At 31.3% G+C, this 18,506-nt stretch overlaps 1 protein-coding gene across 2 annotated transcripts; it reads right to left on the bottom strand.

The window, feature by feature from the left end:
• Positions 1-173: 173 nt before the first annotated feature.
• LOC110998626 (kinesin-like protein Klp61F) lies at positions 174-15,105 on the bottom strand. 2 transcript variants are annotated; one of them, XM_022267355.2, is made up of 22 exons: positions 14,894-15,105; positions 14,375-14,522; positions 13,997-14,146; positions 13,347-13,565; positions 12,997-13,085; positions 12,262-12,510; positions 11,825-12,078; positions 11,206-11,435; positions 10,008-10,171; positions 8,709-8,848; positions 7,868-7,959; positions 7,239-7,442; positions 6,675-6,842; positions 5,727-5,947; positions 5,314-5,474; positions 4,729-4,844; positions 3,831-3,962; positions 3,074-3,296; positions 2,265-2,395; positions 1,552-1,674; positions 1,063-1,180; positions 174-1,032 (listed from the first exon to the last, which is right to left on the bottom strand). In XM_022267355.2, the coding sequence occupies exons 1-21, from the start codon at positions 14,953-14,955 to the stop codon at positions 1,070-1,072; spliced, it is 3,387 nt and encodes a 1,128-aa protein (XP_022123047.2). In that variant the 5' UTR covers positions 14,956-15,105; the 3' UTR covers positions 174-1,032; positions 1,063-1,069. The 2 variants fall into 2 exon arrangements, with proteins under 2 accessions (XP_022123047.2, XP_022123046.2); XM_022267354.2 differs by having other exon boundaries at positions 174-1,180.
• Between the last annotated feature and the right edge of the window lie 3,401 nt (positions 15,106-18,506).

The raw sequence follows: 18,506 nt of genomic DNA, 5'->3' as shown, positions 1-18,506 counted from the left end.
AATATATAATCCACTTACAATCTCGCTTTTCCTATATTAAATACTCTTGTCAATCTTTTCGAGTTATGTTAAAAAATACTTGACTCACACGTTCTGCATCCATCGTTCCATGGGGCAGACACATCACTCGTGTCTATTTCATGGAAAAATTTAGGAGAGAATAAAACTCCAACTAATGTGTTTATATTTTATTGGTATGTTAAGATAAATATCGTTATTTGATAATAACATTTTGCCTAAATTAAGTCTACATAAAGTTATCTAAAGCAAACCCTCGGTGGATCAAAAAAAATCATTACTTTCAATTATTTTATCATATGATTATCAAACAATACACTGTCGAAATTTCCCACAATATGTAGGACACGAACCACAAAAGGACGTAAGCGACATATAGGCCCTTTGTAAAAGCGTAAAATTCTAGCAAATAGAAATAGGAGTCTAGGTTATTAAATATAGTAATATATAACTAAATACCACTATTAAAATCGATAATTTTTATTGAATTGAGATTTAGTGAAGTTATTAAAATCGAATGACAGTCAACTGAAGTGTTTATTTCTTGAAAAATTGTTGCGACCAAATAGTTCACATCGTAATAATAATAATTGTACAATAAAAAAAATTAATTGTTAATTTCATAATTTGTTTCACTTTGAACAGTTAAGGAAAGAAATGTTTAAATAAAGGAATAAGGTTTGGGTAAGTTTAATCATAAAATGGTTAAGGTTGATACATTAAATATAAAAATTGTTCAAACGATATACAGATATAAATCAATAAAGATATTTTAAAACACCTTATCCACAAATATTACAAGTTTTTTCAAGTTTTCTAAAGTGTCAATACGGTACTGAAATTTGAAAGTTCAAACGGATCATTTTCCATACAATTTGTATGTATACAAGGAGTGATCGATTTCATACAGGGAAAATTCTGAAAAGTATTAACATGTCTAATTAATACTAATTATAATCTACTGTCTAGCCATTTGTGTACTCCTATAAAGTTTTACTGAAATCTATTCAGCCGGTTGTATAATAACACCGATTTTAAATATAATTTACAATTAGTTCTTATCGATGAGTGGTGTTGTTTTCTTTACAGAGAGTGAGGGTAGTTTCGAAGGTTTCTTAAACGACATAGACCGGTTCATGTTTTCCTTTCCTTGTGTTGTTTTCTGTAAGAAAAAAATATCTTCAAACGTAGTTCGTTTGTTTTCATATACAATGTGTGGTTAATTAAGATGATAAAAGAAACCACCCCTCCTCTTCACCCCTACAGTGCTTACGTAATACTTTAACGGCCCCTAAGTATAAATTAAAGCTAGATTAAGTCATAGATAATTTAATTTAATAATTTTTACAACTCAGATTTTAAAGTTATTTTCAATTAGTTATCATGCTTGTTAAGTTACAAGAAATATAAAAATAAAATAAATTCTTTTCTATAAAAAAGTAAGCCTTATTGCAGCGCATTAACTAAAAAGAGACATAGAGATTAAGTTTCTATAAAAGGTAAAAAAATAATAATTTAATACAAAAATCTTACCCGACTAGCAAAAATGTCAATCTCAGAAGTGGACTTAACGATAGGAGGCGGCTGCACAAATGTTGGAGATGGCGGTTGGATCGCCACAGCCGAGTCTTCGGATTGCGTCGACTCTGAATCACTCTGAATACCAAATAATTCATAGGTTAATACAAAAATACTCAACAGGAATTGGCATTAAGATTAATTAATTTTTAATTTTTATTAATCTTAACATCAAATGTCTACAGGTTTCATTATTACCGCTGAAGGATTATCCTTTATTTACCCGATTGATATGGTATGACTTTATGCCAAAAATATATTGGATTCTTAGTTAAAGTCTAACTAACGTCTGTTATTATAAAGCGTGGTTTAATCATAAAAATTAATGCATGAAAACCTTTCAGTGTTTTAATTTTCTTTCGGACATTTTTCTTGAATAGCATTCAACATTACAATTTGTAGATATATTTGAGATGATCGATGAAAATTTATAATTATTTTGATTGATTTATAATTAAATGTTAAATTTAACTTCAAAGCAGGTAAGTACCTAAAATTATTTATACGTGAAAAATGCGTCAATTAATTTAGAATTTATCTCGACCTATTAACTGAATCATCTCTTTAATGACAACAAACATTTGGAAGTCCAACTTCAAACAACAAAAAAAAAAAGTTATATAGTATATATTATAATTGGAAATATCATATATTAAAATATAACATACCAGTGTGACGATATCTGTGTCATCGGAGACCTCAAGTCTTGCAGCGCGGTACCTGGCAATGATTCTCTCGTGGGGCGAAGTCACTGCTAGGTCACGTGGGTACCTGTACTCCTTACGGGCCGGGGTGTTGCCTAAAATATTTATAGTATTAACATATAGGATATACAAGAATGCTAATGTTGAATTTGCTAAGCCTTATACCATGGTGAATAAATAAATAAAAAACGAGTGTGTTATGACCACACGACTGAAGTGAAACTTCTTTTTTTCTTCTTTCTAATAATAATTTGTTATTATTTACCCGAAAATTCACAAAACCTGAACTGTAAAATGAATTAACAGTTTTATTCACTTTAAACGTAGAATAATGAATGTATTGAACAAAATATAAATTGATAAAATTGTTCAAAACGAAATATTAGAATAGAAAATAACCAAAGAATCACAGTTCGCGTAACACTAGTAAACTCGCAAACGAACTACTGAGTGAAATATATATATATTTAATTTACTAAAGAGAAAGAGATAAAGAAAAAAATTTACACTTATGACCATTATCAATATTTAAATAAGACACAATTTAAATTTACTACCAGTTCCCAAATCTAGGGCATAGATTGGGCGAGAAGAACTGGCAACAAATTCTTTGCCACCCTCTAAAATGGCCAAGATCTTGGTACCAAAGAGATTGACACCATGCTTCATTAGATTGACACAAAATGTCAGAATAACAAAGTAACAAAAGCTGGCAACATTCGACTGTTTTTAAGCTCAAATTAATAATGCTAATTACGATTACATTAACTAACCAGTTGGAGAATAAACAGCATATTGTTCCTGCAGACATCGATTTTCGAGTTGTTGAAGTCCCGACACGTGTTGAGTGACACATTCTGTATAATGTTGTGTTGTCTGTTGTATCGTCATAAGCGCCTCGTCTTGCCGGTTCTGTTGTTGTTGTGTTGTTGACAACATGTTGTTATTGTTGGCCGCTAGTGTTGATAGTGTTTTGGTTGTATTTGTCGTCAGGCTCTGTAAAATACATAACTTTTCTATTAAATGTGGCAAGTAAACGCAAGTAGATTATTAATAATCTGTGACTCCCGGTAAGATCCCATGTACAACATGTATGTTACAACTAAGCCATGAAGACACTAGATAAATTTTAAATAAAACGTTTTTATTGATTTTATATAACTACTAGCTGCCCTCGCGAATTATTATTACTTACTCAATGCAGTCGAAAAGTATCGACATCTGTTAGAATCTTTTGGAGTTAATAGATAATTGTTACTGTCAATTAATTATAGACATATAATAAAATTGCGACTATAATTAAAGATCTAAGCTATCCTATCTCTTAAGTTGGACCAGACTGCTCACGGTGTGCCAATTTAATTTAAAATCGGTTAAGTAATTTAGAAGTCCATCGCGGACAAACATCGTGACAGGAGATTTACATAATTATTAATGTAATACATATATAGTATTACGGACAGTAATTTAACATTTAAGAAATGATATTGTCAATTGAAATACTTTATATTAAGCTTTGACCAAACTTACTTGCATCTCTTGTGTAAGTGCGTTGACAGACTGTTGACAACACTGCGTATGCGCATCTAATAGATTCGTTAAATCTAACGTCGCTTCCGTCGTTTTCTCGTCGCAAATACGTAATGCCTTTGTCGTTTCCTCCTGAAATTTAATAAATGTATGGTTTTCATAATAAATTATAAAGTATTGATGAGACTTCATTTAATTTCCACTTCACCGCCATACAGGAGTTAAAGTGTCTGCCCATTTGGCTCACGCAATAAACATACCATGATTGTGTCAAGCAAAAGAACAACCCGAACCACTTGAATGTTTCAAAACCATACAAAACACACGTATCATACATAGATATGGTTCTCTAAGCAAGGATATTATTGTAGACAGGGATAGTATGCAATTTTCAACTCTCTGTGCATAACACGGTGATGGCGTCGAAACGGAATAGATGGCGTATAGTTTTTCGTTCATATTAATTATTGTTATTTCAAAAAAAAAATCTTGTACTCAAAACGACGAAAAAGTATAAATTGGTTATCCATCATGGACATTTTAAACATAAACTTATTAATCAGTAGTTTATTACAAATACACAAAAAAAGCAATTTAGTTAGATTAGATAGATAGTCAGACAAATTCTTTGTTTTTACTTGTATGAAATGAAGAAAAACACTTTTTTATCGAATTAAAGTTATACATACAATCACCGTGACCACGCACGCTGTAAAGCACGCGAAACGTCGATTAAATTTAAAATTATGTTAAAATAATTATAAGTTTACAATAATACATAACTTTAATCCGTTAAAAGTGTTTTTTTTTAATGTGTAAATGTTATGTTAGTAATAGACAATATTGTATGATTTGTATGTTGATCAACTAGTATAATAAAAAAGGTTTTTAAACTTACATTGACATAAGCCTGCATGCCTTCTATAGAGCTGACAAAGTTGTCTTTAACTTGTTGCACCAGTTTCAGCGCAGTCACGTTCAAATCATGGCAAGCCGTCACCACAGACTCATTACCTGAAAATATTAACACTATATAAAAAACAAGTACAAATAACAAGAATTTTATGTCATAAAAATCACTGGCGTGTCAGGTCCATAGCAATCAAACTTATTTTTTTTTTATAGAACTGGGGGCAAACGGGCAGGAGGCTCATCTGATGTTAAGTGATACAACCGCCCATGGACACTCAATGCCAGAAGGCTCGCTAGTCCGTAGCCGGCCTTTTAAGAATTGGTACGCTCTTTTCTTGAAGGAAGTCGAGTTGGATTGAAAATCTAGTTTCATGTTCGTTTCAGGGGAAACCGAGGGATAATATCGATTCAAGGTATCATTTTTTTGACATCTTTTACAGAGTTTAATACAAAAGTGTGACTTAAGATAAAAATTAGATTATAGACGTGGATCGGTGAGTTACAGATCTTTGTAGGTGTTTCGAATATCAATTTTCTTTATATTTTGAGACTGTATTAAAAATCATTATACCTGTCCCACATTCAGTATACATTCGCTCCACGTTATCTCGATGATTCTCCATCTCCTTCTCACTTTCCTGTATCGAGTTAAGAACTAGCTCCATCTCTTTCTCATTTTCAGCCTTAGTATCGTTTAGCCACTGAACATAGCTGTCGACTTTACTTGCAAACCTATAAACCATAGTATAATAATAAAATACTAAAAATTAATTATTAAAAAAACAATACTATTTTTGAATTCGTATCTTGCTAAAATCTTTCCAAATATATTATCTCATTAAAAACACACTTTTTATATCAATATGTTATTGAATTTTTATCATATATATACAAATTATCTATCTAAATCTAAATATTTTTTTACTTGTTATTAATCATTAATATAACATTTTTTTGATATTAGACTGGTTGGCTATTACTTACCACTTCTGTTCTTCATCAATTTCAGTCATCCTCTCCGCATGTCTCTGTTCGAGAACCTTCCTCTGTATCGTCACATAATTCTCTATACGTTGTTCTAGTTCTCTTCTTTCATACTCCGCCCAAGCAGCAAGTTGCGCTTCAAGATCAATCTTTTCTTTTTCAATGTTCGACAGCTGTTGTGCTATCCGTCTTTCTGTTTCATCTTTATCTTCTTTTATTTGCTAAACATATTTTAACACTCATTAAGCCAGGGCATAGTAGGACGAGAAATATATAATTGATCCTTACACCCTTATAAGTATTATGTAAATTTTGAAAATGAGTGTTGTTACAGTTTTTTCACATTTGTTTAGTAAAATATATATACAATTTTTAATTAAAGACACAAAAAACCCGGTGTAGATAAACCACAACTACTGTATCTCATATACATACATAGATGTTCATTTAGACCTTAGCAAAGTCAGTTAACCATTAGCAAAAATTTATGTATCATGTATTATTTTTAGATTTTGGTTACAACCTAAACAAAAAATTAATTAAGAGTATTAATTGCCCACCGTAAAGGGATATAAGCAGTTTTTTTTTCTTCGCCCATTTTGGGTGGGCAAAGGGAACTCTATGCCCATATAGCCTAGTCATCAATATAAGTTTTTTATTGATATGAAATGAAAAGACACTAAACCTAACTCATTGAATCCAATCATTAAATCTGATATCGAAACAAATTAGATTAAACAAACAGACTCTGATTTTTTTTACTAAAACCTCCGTGGTCAGTTTTTTCTTTTTAATAGACATTGTTATGACAGTTGGGAAAGAGAACGCACTAGTGCGGGAAAGGCAAAGAAAAAGCACGAGTGTGTAATAGGCCCTCATCCCAAACGCTATACGTCCCTGCAATACGCAACTTTTTGAGCAACTGTATACAAATATAAATACACTTACATCAAGTTTGTCGTGCACTCTCTGAGCGAGCGCGTTATGTCTGTGTCGCAAAATGTCCGCCATTTGTCGCGCGACAGTGGCGTGTCGTTGCGTCGCGTCGCGGCAGTTCTGTGCCCAGCGACCTGCGCTTGCGTTTAGAGATGACATACGGTTGGTCGTGTCGCCGTGCTGTAAAATATATTTTTTTCACAATTTTTGTCTATAAGCTTTTTATAATATTGCATTTGGTATACTCCAGTTTCCAACACAAATTACAAATTTTCCCAAAACTGCTTTAACGCATATTTTATTATGTACATAACACGACGTTTCTATACGTTTTAACAATTGTGGTCGGTGTGAAACTGCCACATTTTAATAACTTTAAAAAGTTACTTTACATATACTACATATATAGAGATACATAAACATACAAATTCGGCTGTATTGTTATTTTGATAATGATGTCTCTAGACATGATAGTTATTTAATAGATGTTTATAATATTATATTTATTCAGAAATATGACCTGATCTGAATACAGTAAAACTTATAAAATACACTGCACAAAATACAAATAATCACCCAATACTGCAGAAACGTTTTGAGATCTGCGCACATATCCATATCTGTAGCCCGTTGAAGACATACAGACAAACAGCGAGAGAATTCTGAAAACGTTGTATGTACGCCCTCGGACTGTGACGTAAGCGATGACGTCATGCGTTCTTTGCCTGAAGTCGTCTTATCGGTTAAATTTGCAAAGAGCTCGCTGGCGAGGGAATTAAGCTGCAAAGAAAATTATTATCAATATTTTTTTTTCTAATTAAAGTGATATACATAAGCAATAATATTACACTATATAAATAAAACATAAAAATAAATCAGTCACTACAACCTTTTTAGGTCTTGGCCTCAAACTTCTGAATCTGTTTCAATTTTTATAGGCAAGTTGGTGATCAGCCTCCAGTGCCACACGACGTCGACTTTTTACGTCTTAGACATGTCGGTTTCCTCAAGATATTTTCCTTCACCGTTCGAGCAAATGTTATGCATATAGAAAGAAAATCCATTGGTGCACAGCCGGGGATCGAACCTACGACCTCAGGTATGAGTCGCACGCTGGAGCCACTAGGCCAGCACTGCTCGCTTACACAATATGAAAGAGTTTTAAAAATACTTTTCTTAAGCAAATTTAAGTCGCAATACATTACCTTATCAGTAGTATCATTTTCAGACTTGATTAATTGCTCAATTTCGTTTTGATTTTCCATCAATATTTGACAATTGTTATTGGTGTATGTGCCTGTAAGGAGAATAAATAAGATGAATCTCCAATGTGGCATGAAATTGAAAACATCTACATTTCTTCATTTTATTTTATAGGCTAATGAAATGTCCAAGATGTATCAATGTATTTTTGGGTCTAAGTTTTCTAGTTTGTTGGTTTGGAACAGTATTATTGTCCAATTAGTAACTCCATTTTATATTATTTATTAAAAAAATTAAAGCAAATTACATGATATTATAGTTTAGTATACTACTATAAATACTACTTTTCAGACATTCTAGAAAATGGCTAAGAAGAACATTGTTAAGTATAATTAAATATATTTCTCATATCTGCTGTATGGTACATATAATTTCCGTTAAAAGTATATAAACTGATTATAGTTTATAAATGTATTCAATCTTTGGCTATATTTTAAGTGTATTTGTTTGTAAATTATATATAATTTATGTTAGCTGTAAGATTATGAAATAAATAAATAAAAATACGTAGTTTCGTTAGTTTAAGGATAAATATAATTTTGAAAATAAATAGAAAATTATCTCCTATTATTTTATTGGAAATTTATTAGAAAACCTATGCAACCAGAAATCTTTTACTTTTATACATTTTGGAAATAAATTTTATTTTATTCCTATTTAGGGATAATGTACAATTTTTAAAATTAAAACATTTTTTTAAATTTATCGTTTTTAACATACAAAAGATTCCTTTTTAGAATATTAGTTGTAAATGTGACAATTTAATAAAACACTTTAACTTACTTGCAACATTGTGTATTTCTAAAAGTGAGGAGTTGATATCCGACTGATGTTGTTGAGTGCGACAAGCAATATTGCTCAAATGTTGTGCTGACATCTCGCGGTAGGTTCGGGTAACCTCTAGATTGGTTGTCTCCACATATCTAAGGAAATAAACAAGACACTTTGCAGAACCATACTTTTCAAACTTACATGTTTCTCAATATATAAATAAGATATTTTAATCTCGGCGCAGGGCACAATTTATATATATATATATATCTATACTAGCACACTCGGCCAAGCGTTGCTGTGGCTAAGGTTTATGTTATATTACATAGTAGTAAACTATTCAAGGGAAACTGTAGGAGAACTGATGTGAAAGGTAGATAGCTTATGTGAAACGTTGATACTTTTAACACAGCGCCATCATGTTAAATTGTATCAAATAATAAACAAAAAATTTACAATAAAATAAAATTGCGACTATAATTAAAGATCTAAGCTATCCTATCTCTTAAGTTGGACCAGACTGCTCACGGTGTGCCAATTTTATTTAAAATCAGTTTAGTAGTTTAGGAGTTCGCGGACAAACATCGTGACATGAGATTTATATATATTATGTATTGAGATATACATGTCAAATCGTAAAAGTTTGTTATGAATTTAATCTTTATATTACACGTTGTGTGTTTTATACGTGACGACATTTCTTTCTTTATTTAAAGCATATTACATATACTTTAGAATCTTTAATTAAAGTATTAACGTTTAAATCGTTGTATTTTTTAGATAAGAATTTATACAAATATTGGTGTCTTACTAACTCTGCGCTGCCATTTTTCTAAATGTAAGATTTAATAACTAGTCTTGTTATTCAATAGATCAAATAAATAAATAAATAAAATATAAGATGACATTTGCATGCCTATTCATATATGGCGGATTATGTAACTAATTGTAAGACTATTCTAGCAAAGAAACGATTTGAATTTGAATATGAAAAAGACACATTCTATTGTTTTCGAATATACGTCGAACATCTGCTCGAAGTGGGATGGTCGAGTCGAAATAGATATAAAACAAGCTGTAGCACATGGGCATTCTCGTCTGACTTTCCAGTGATACAGTTTATGTAAAATCAGAGAAGTGAATTATATTGATTCAAGTAATTATTGAAGTCTTTAATTTAATCTAGCCTTTATTACATCTAATAATCATCATCAGTAGTCAGAAGCATCCGCCATATTGGCTTTCAATGGGTTAAATTTTGAGAATATATCAAACGGCTCTCAACATTAAATTCGCTTTATTGGTACTAACCTCCGTTTATCAACACTATCATGAAGGCAATTAGCATCATTGGTAGCAACGTCAGCAACTTGCAACAGTTCCTGCGCTTGCGCACTTAAATTACGCTCCGTGTCTTGTTGCTTCTCCACCAGGTGGCGCTGCTCTTCGAAATGCTGTCTTGTTTTCTCGAGCATCTGAAATTGGGTACAGAGAGAATTAATAAAATATTGTAAAATTAATTAAAAAAATAAATATAATATAACCAATATGGACATATGGAATACAGCCCTGGGGATCTGCTAGTGCCTCAAATATAATAATACAAAGAGCTCAAAATTACATACTCAAGCAAATATCAAACACCCCCATGGTTATGAAAACAACAGAAGTCCATGAATTTCTTAATATGCCCATGGTAAAAGAGGAAATAATCACGCATGGGTATAAGTACAAACTAAGACTTCAAAAGCCTCCCAATCAGCAGGACAGCTAACTATACCAGAAACTACTCGACGACTTAAAAAGCGGTGAGACATTTTTGACCAGGACAACCCAACAGACTTAGTTTAAAGAATTGGCAGGCTCCGCTGAGTCAGTGTTGAGCTGTAAAGGCCCTTAAGGCCAACAGCGAGATTCCATTAAAAAAAAACCGCTGGGAGTACCGCCTAACGTTTCTACTTATAGTCGCAAAGACTGATTGTATGTATACTAATAAGTAAAAAAAAATTGGTTGCCTGTAAAGTCGGTATACGGGCGAAAGTTTTACGTGACAACGACTTTGAGTGGTAAAATAATTTTAATGTGAATATTCATTCGTATAGTAGGAAGAAGGATGAATCACTTTTTATGTCTGTCTCTCTCGCTCTTAGGCGGGCTAACCATGCCCGAGTGGAAGGGACGCGTGCCTCTCACTCGCTCTCATTGTGAGCGCATAACGTGAGCGGAGCGTAACGCAGTTTCTTGAAGTGTCACCCGGCAAACCAATTTATAAGACGTTGTCACGTCAAAAAATTATAAAAAAAATTAAAAAATACAACTTAGCAGATTTTTATCTCAAATCTCTTAACGCCATAAGTTTTTATTATGTAAGCATCTCTTTCCTTTCTCCTCTTGAAATTCAACCATACATTAGCTACTGCTATTCTTATAATTTTTACATTTTAGTATAACTGCACTTAATTTTTAAAGATAATAAAAATAACTACTCAAGTTTGTTATAAAAACTTACATTATTTGTATTATCAAGCTTATTTTGCGTCTCACAGAGTTGATTGTAAGTTGCTTCTTTTTGTTGTCTCTCTGCAAAGAGTTGTCCATTTAGATCATTAAACATCTTTTCAGCTCTTTCTCTCTCTTCTTCAATTGCTCTTTTCTTTAGGATCAGTTCCTGGATTTCCTTCCGTTGTTCTTCTTGTTTGTATGTCAATTCCGCATATGTCTCATTTGCAAGGTACACACCTGGAAAAAATTACGATTATTAGTTCGATTTTTCTCTGTTTGTTCAAAATGTATATTTTTAGTTTGTGTATTTATTGTATTAAATTTATATATTTTTAAATCTTTAAAGTACATTGAATATGTAATGTGGGGTGTATTCTTGAAGCACCAATATTGTGCTCTTTAGTCAATTCATATTATAAAAATTCATGTATTTAAACATTTTCAAATCTATTATTTTATAATGAATTAAATAGTTATGTATTTGTCAGAAACTAAAATTTGTTTTAAAGTAGATAGGGAGTTTTGTTTTAAATTAAACCTCAGCATATTGTTTGTTATTGAAAGCCACTGAAAAGCCTACTTGTGTGTCATAGAAAAAAATATATAGAAAAGCAACAAAATGTTACCATTCTTATCCCTTGCAGCCTGTAAGTCCCGTTTCAATCTATCTATCTCCTCTGAATACTCTTTAAGTATTGCCTTTTTAGTCATCTTCTGGTTTATTTCTGGCTTGTTTTGTATGTTTTTAGCGCGGTTGGCATACTCTAACGTACTCATAGTTTCCTCTAGGTCCTTATGTCCAGGCGATATAGTAGCTATGATTGAAGTTTTAGTCCGACCGCCAAGGGATTCTTGGAGAATACGCGTCAGTTTTGATTCTCTGTAAGACAATTTTACTGCATTAGAAAATCTATAAGAACTAGGTTTTTTTTTAAATTTAATAAAGCTTGCTTTTGCTTTGCTTGACCTTAGCTTGTTTTTGTATTTTTTCAATTAAATAAAAGTTTATCCTTGTTAATGACGTAATAGATTTTTAAATTATAGTAGTAGCTAAGTATATTACCTGTATGGTATATGTGGATGTCGTTCCACCAAGGCAGTGATCACACGGCCTAGGGTCAATAAAGACTGGTTTATATTAACACATTCTCGAGCCCGCTCGCGCTTAGCCGGATTGTCTGAGCCAGCCTTACTAATATTCTCCGAACCAGCTAAGTCAACAAGATTAAGTTTCCCAATTTTCACTAATTCTTCGCCTTCCGGACTATTTTCTTTCATGTGCACCACAATTGTAAAAACTGTGTGGGAGCGGCTGTGAATAAAAATTATTTTAAATTCTACTGCATGTGAATTCTTTTCAAAATATATTGTGTCAGAAAAAACAACAGTTTTAGATGTAACAATAAATAATGGTAGTTCTAAAATGTATTAATTATTGATGTGATTCAATAAAATTCATATTTTTCAGCAATGTATTTAAATAAAACCATGTATGTATATAGAATTGAATTTATCTAAACCCTAAAGCCAACAACTATTGTCAAACATCTAGGATGGTGATGAAAAATATCAATAATGTACATAATCTAAACTAATATTCTATTTTGCAAGAATACATACAATTTGTTTTTAATAAAATAAATATTGCAGTAACCTGATCCTACATTACATTTTATCAGGTAAATTATGTACTCACAAAGTGTTTGTATTCACTTTACATTGGTTGCTGCAATATTAAATTTCAGATGAAATATTGTAACAATATTTTAATTTTATTTGTAATAAAAAAATATCTTACCTAGATTGAGCATTCATCAAAGTGGAAGCAACTCTCTTCCTTTCCTGTCCTTGAGCCATAATTTTATATACTTCATTTTTATTATAGACCTAAAATATATTTATTTAAATATATAAACCTGTAATTCTTAATGGCAGTCTTAGAAAGAAGATTGTTTGCACTAGTTTGTACACTCTGTGTTAATAATTAACAAATGGATATATATTACGGAATATTTAGCTAATATTGATATAATAGAATAATATTATTGTTGTACTAATTATGATTTTTTATTTCATAATCATTGTAAATACTCTTTCCATTGCATAGTGACTAATGGTCAGTGTATATATTTTTTATGAAAAACTTACAGTAATCTCCTCTAACCCATTTACAATATTGGATCCCTTTCGAGTAACATCCTCATAGATCCTCAGCTTGGAATTGTCTTCTGAGGTTGAAAGTAGATCAAAGAGTTCTTCATTATAAAGCTCTAAATAAGATACTCTTACAGTATACTCAGTATTAGTAAGGCGGAGTTCATCAAATAACTGGCTAAGGGCTCGGGGGATAATACCGGCCTCTGGGTCCTTAAACAGAAGCAACACATGAATATTCATACCCATTTTCTTAATTCAAATTTTTACAAGACATCAAGTACAATGTCATGTCTGGGTATTTTCAGCACAGTATTTTCTCATGTAACCACTATGGTTGGTATTGCGTAATCATAATTCAATTCGTATTATATGTCAAATAATCAGAACTACCATATTGAAACTAACTACAGTTAAAACTGTTTAGAAGAACATACTGATTATATTGAAAGGTCCAGGTTGAAATCTATTGTATTAGGTTCTTATTACAGCTGTTACACCTATAGGTTTTTATGACCAAATATGAGTAGTACCTTCAATGTTGTAATAACAAATTTTGTTATTTAGTTTAGTTTGATTTATGATCAAACATTAACAATTCATTAATTATCTTTTTGAATTATGGAATACAATCTGATACTTACAGTTTGCCAAGAAGTTTCACAAGATGCAGCTTCCCCCACCATAGTGTGGGTCTTGCCTGTTCCAGTCTGTCCATATGCAAACACTGTGCAATTATATCCAGCTAAAACTTCTTCAATCAAAGGGCTTACAACCTCTTGGTAAATCTCCAACTATAGTTTATAATTTTAAAGTGATTAAATGCACAAAGTATTAAAAATTGAGATATTTAAAATATGAGACCAAGCATAATAACATAGAACAACAACGAAACAACTATCGAAAATTAATCCTAATGTTCAAAGCACATAGTTAATAGTGTAATAATGTTTTTTTTTTTGTAGTAATCAAAAATTTTCAATAATAAAGAATTTTTTAAATAAGAAAGCATAATATTATACCTGTTTAGTCTGTGGTGGAAATGCACGATCAAAAGTGAACTTCTTTGTGTGAGAATTTTGATTAGACTGTCGAACAACCACCTCACGACCATGCACAACTTCCACAACACCTATTGATCTGATGTCCTTCTCTCGCTGATTAAGAGGTCTAAAATTTTTTTTCATTTAATACATAGTTACTACTATCAATAAAAAACTTAACTTCAATAGATAGCCAGGTTCTAAAATTGTTTATATATGCTGCCTTAAATACAATTTAGTCTCGTTTTTAGTTCTTTATCATTTTTAAATTTGTTGTTTATCGACATTAAGTTTAGACACTTTACAAATAGGTTTTGATTAAATCAAGCAGGACATGAGCCATAGAACAGAGCTTAACGATGCTTTAAATACCATTACTTTACATGAATACTATATGTTTACATAAGCTTTAATCATGTTTTCATAGAGTGACTTCTGTTAAAAGTATATTTTTAATACATAGCAAGATATTGAAGATGCATCGACTTCAGGAAATACCTTAATCTGACGAACACTTGAATATTTTGATTTTTATCTTTCCTGCTTCCCTTTTCCGCCATTGTTTCATTAAACTTAATATACTTTATAATAATCCGTATACTATCTGTCTTAAACACCACGAAACAAATGTTTAAAACACAAATTTATATAGAATTTCATACATTTGTAAATGATCACTCACTGGGAGTCGTTAGAAAAGTTTTCGTTACAATTCAAATTTGACAACTGTCGTTCAAATGCGTCTCTTTTTTTTTTATTAGCCGTCAAATGCGTCTCTGAGTCTGTTTGTTGCCATTAAAAATACTTCTTATATTTTTTTAGATAAATATATTTAAAACAACAACGTGTTACTACTACCAATAAAGTGTAATTTAAATACTATTAATTGACCACAAGTTTCTACATTAAATCACGTAAATTAAATATTTTAAAGTACTATTAATTATTTAGAGCCATCTAGTTGAAAAGATAGGTGAGTAATAAAAGATTTGGTTTTTAATATTTGTAATTACGACGGAGGTGCCAATGTAGATGGCGGTGTACACAACTCAGCATTTTTAAAACATGGGTCACTTATTCCTAAAATTGTTTTTCTGACCTCATAATTATCAGCGTAACTAAACGCAATAAAGTTAATTCGATCTGTTTTTGTTGCATCTTTTTTTCAAAATACTGTTTTACATATTCAAAGTTCAAAGAATGGAAACTAACTATTATAAAAGAAAATAACAATACATTGAATTAGGATATATGTATATTTTTTTCATCAAAAAGATTCACTTCGACATCTTTTGTTTTTTTTATAGATAAAACATTATATCGTGTCATTAATCTCGTAAACGTTTTTCAGGCGGATTCTGCTAATCTCACTAATGAGGATATACTATAGTGCCCTTGGTACGTCGCAAGTACATTATTAGACATTATTATAAAAAGACCTTACACTGACTGAATTACGGACGATTTTTTTAAAGAAAAGACCCGAGATGTAAATCAGTAGGCTAATGAGCAAAATAGATGGGTTTGATATTTTAATAATAACAAGAAAACTGTATAAATACAGTTAATCTTATGTCTTGCTGGCAGCACTCATTACGCCATTTCCCGCGCTTTCTTAAAAATTAAAGAGTCGCCGCATTAATTTTATCTGTAGGACGTTTTTGCATCTGTTAGCCGGCGATATGGCGGAAAGTTTTTGTTGCCGTAGCGTCGCGCTTCCCAGACTACATCTCTCGGCAAAAACTAGACGTGCCGCTAAGGGAATTTAGAGCAAAAACCATAAGGTTTAGTATCAGCTTAATGCATATATATAGTTCAAGATTCAATGATATCAAATAATTATTAATATTTAGTATACGTTTAATTGACTACTAGTTTATAACACGAATACCTAAAAATTATTTAGATCCCTAGATATATATTTCATAAATGACATTAGGTAAATGTCAATTCTCTATCATATTACAATATATTTTATAATTCAGATAACTACGGAGACTACTAGAGGTTAAACGTTGGATATGACGAACTTTACATCTATATTATTAAATAGAAAATCAAAGAATAAATAAAAGACTAACGTGGTAAATAATATAATTTCTGCATCAATTTGCGTGACGTATTTCTCTTAAGCGTGTTAAATATACTTATGGCTTATTACTTTTATAGGAAAGTCCTACCCTTGCGGAAACTTAGTGTATGTAAAGCCTTACGTTGGTCGATAACGATGAAATACTATGAGTTCCTTTAACTTTTTACCGCGCTGGCGCTTTTTCAGTGCCATTTGCATCGCCCGCCGCCATTTTATAGTTTTTCCCGCGCATCCAAAATGACGTTACGTTCTGAATACAGTCGTGTAAAAAGTATTCGACGAAATTCTTGTTTTATTAATGCACATTTATGTGTAAATCTTAATGGAATTAATTTAATTTAAATGACATACATTATGTTTTTGACTAACTTATTTCTTGTCGTTGGTTAATTTAAAAATATTTTCTAACAAGAAAATTCTTGTATTCTTACAAGAGTTTTCTTGTTCGAAGTAGACTATGGGTAAGTTGTTCTTTATATCTAATGACTATTTAATTTTTACATTTGAAAATATAGTACAGATATATACTATATAGTATATGCAAGTTTATCCTAATTTTTTTTTCACGCCCGATTCAATTCATGGAGTTATCTAGTTTAAGTAATTACAGATTCCTTTTAGGTGCAAATGTCAGAAACACTGATAAAATATGTTAATGATAAAATAAATTTTCAAAAAATATTGTTTAGTAGTCATAAAAATGGGATTTGCCTATTAGTTCCTCTTCCTATAGGCTGGTCACGCCCTGAACAAGTTGTTATAAGATTAGTGAAGAAAGGCTTATTGCAAGGCGAGGCAGCGTGAGAAAATACCCATTGGAGAGTCCGCTACCGCATCTGTGGCCACGAAAAGGGCGCAACTGGAATACAGAATAACAGACTCATTCAAATTCTGTTATTTGAACATAATATTACGACTACATATTATTTTTCTCTAATTTAAATATTATTTTTAAATAACGCTAAGTGACTTTGTTAATAGTAATTTCGAGTCTATGAATTTTGTGCCAATCTGCCATTCGTAGCAACTTTTAATTTGCGCGACTTATTTCCTTATATTTATTATAAAAACATCCTTATCCTAATAAATTATATTATACAAAAACTACCGGTTGAAGTATGTATGATTAAAAAGTAAAAGTATTTTAAAGTGTAATATCAGTTTTTTCAATTATTATTATTTTTTATCTTCTAAGCGGAATCGTCGTTTTAGTGGCGTTGGTTTTTCTGTAAATAATGTCTAAGGGACCATTAAGGCAGTGTAGGTTTTTCCTCGGCCGGTGAAAGGTTGTAGTGACGCTGGCTGGTTGGAAATATGTCGATATGATAAACCTACTACTTGCCAACCAGTACTGTGGGAAACCTTTTTGTGAAAACAACGGAAAAAAGTATGAGAACCGTTTTAGAAAATTTCTTTGCGCGAGCTTTTCTTTTTCTATGTTAACTGTTGGAAATTTATTGACTATGATTCTGATATCAATACAGATACTAGTAAGTTTTTATTCGAGGAATTGTGAGCGATTCCCGTTTAACTTACTAGTAATAAACTTTGATGGAAAAATCTTTATACCCTTAACGGGTTTCCAAATAGGAGTTGTTAATTCACCCACGTAGTACGGATTTACCAGGTCCTTTGAATTTACACATTAGGTACCTACATTTTAAATTTTAATTGTTAATTCAAATATAAAATAAAGTAATATATAACATAAAATATAAATATTTCGATCAACAAATAATTAATTTTTAAAATAACGGCTCTAGCCTACCTATAAAAATTTCCCAGGCTCGCCTATTTCTGAGTATTATTTACTATATCAACAAAAAATAGGTCAGGTTAACCCGTTCGTGGCAGAATCAAATTAAAAAATGATAATCAGTTGCCAAAGCTTAATTCTCGATTGGGCCAAAGTGGTTCGCGGAAATGATAAAAAAACTTATAAAATGGCGGCGCGGCAACGGTACGAATTGATTTGCAAAAAACAATGTTTTATAAATATAGGTTATGCGCCCGCTTTCT

This window comes from Pieris rapae, chromosome 14 (assembly GCF_905147795.1).
Source record: "Pieris rapae chromosome 14, ilPieRapa1.1, whole genome shotgun sequence".
Classification (NCBI taxonomy): Eukaryota; Metazoa; Arthropoda; class Insecta; order Lepidoptera; family Pieridae; genus Pieris; species Pieris rapae.
This window is presented reverse-complemented; position numbering and strand designations above follow the sequence as displayed.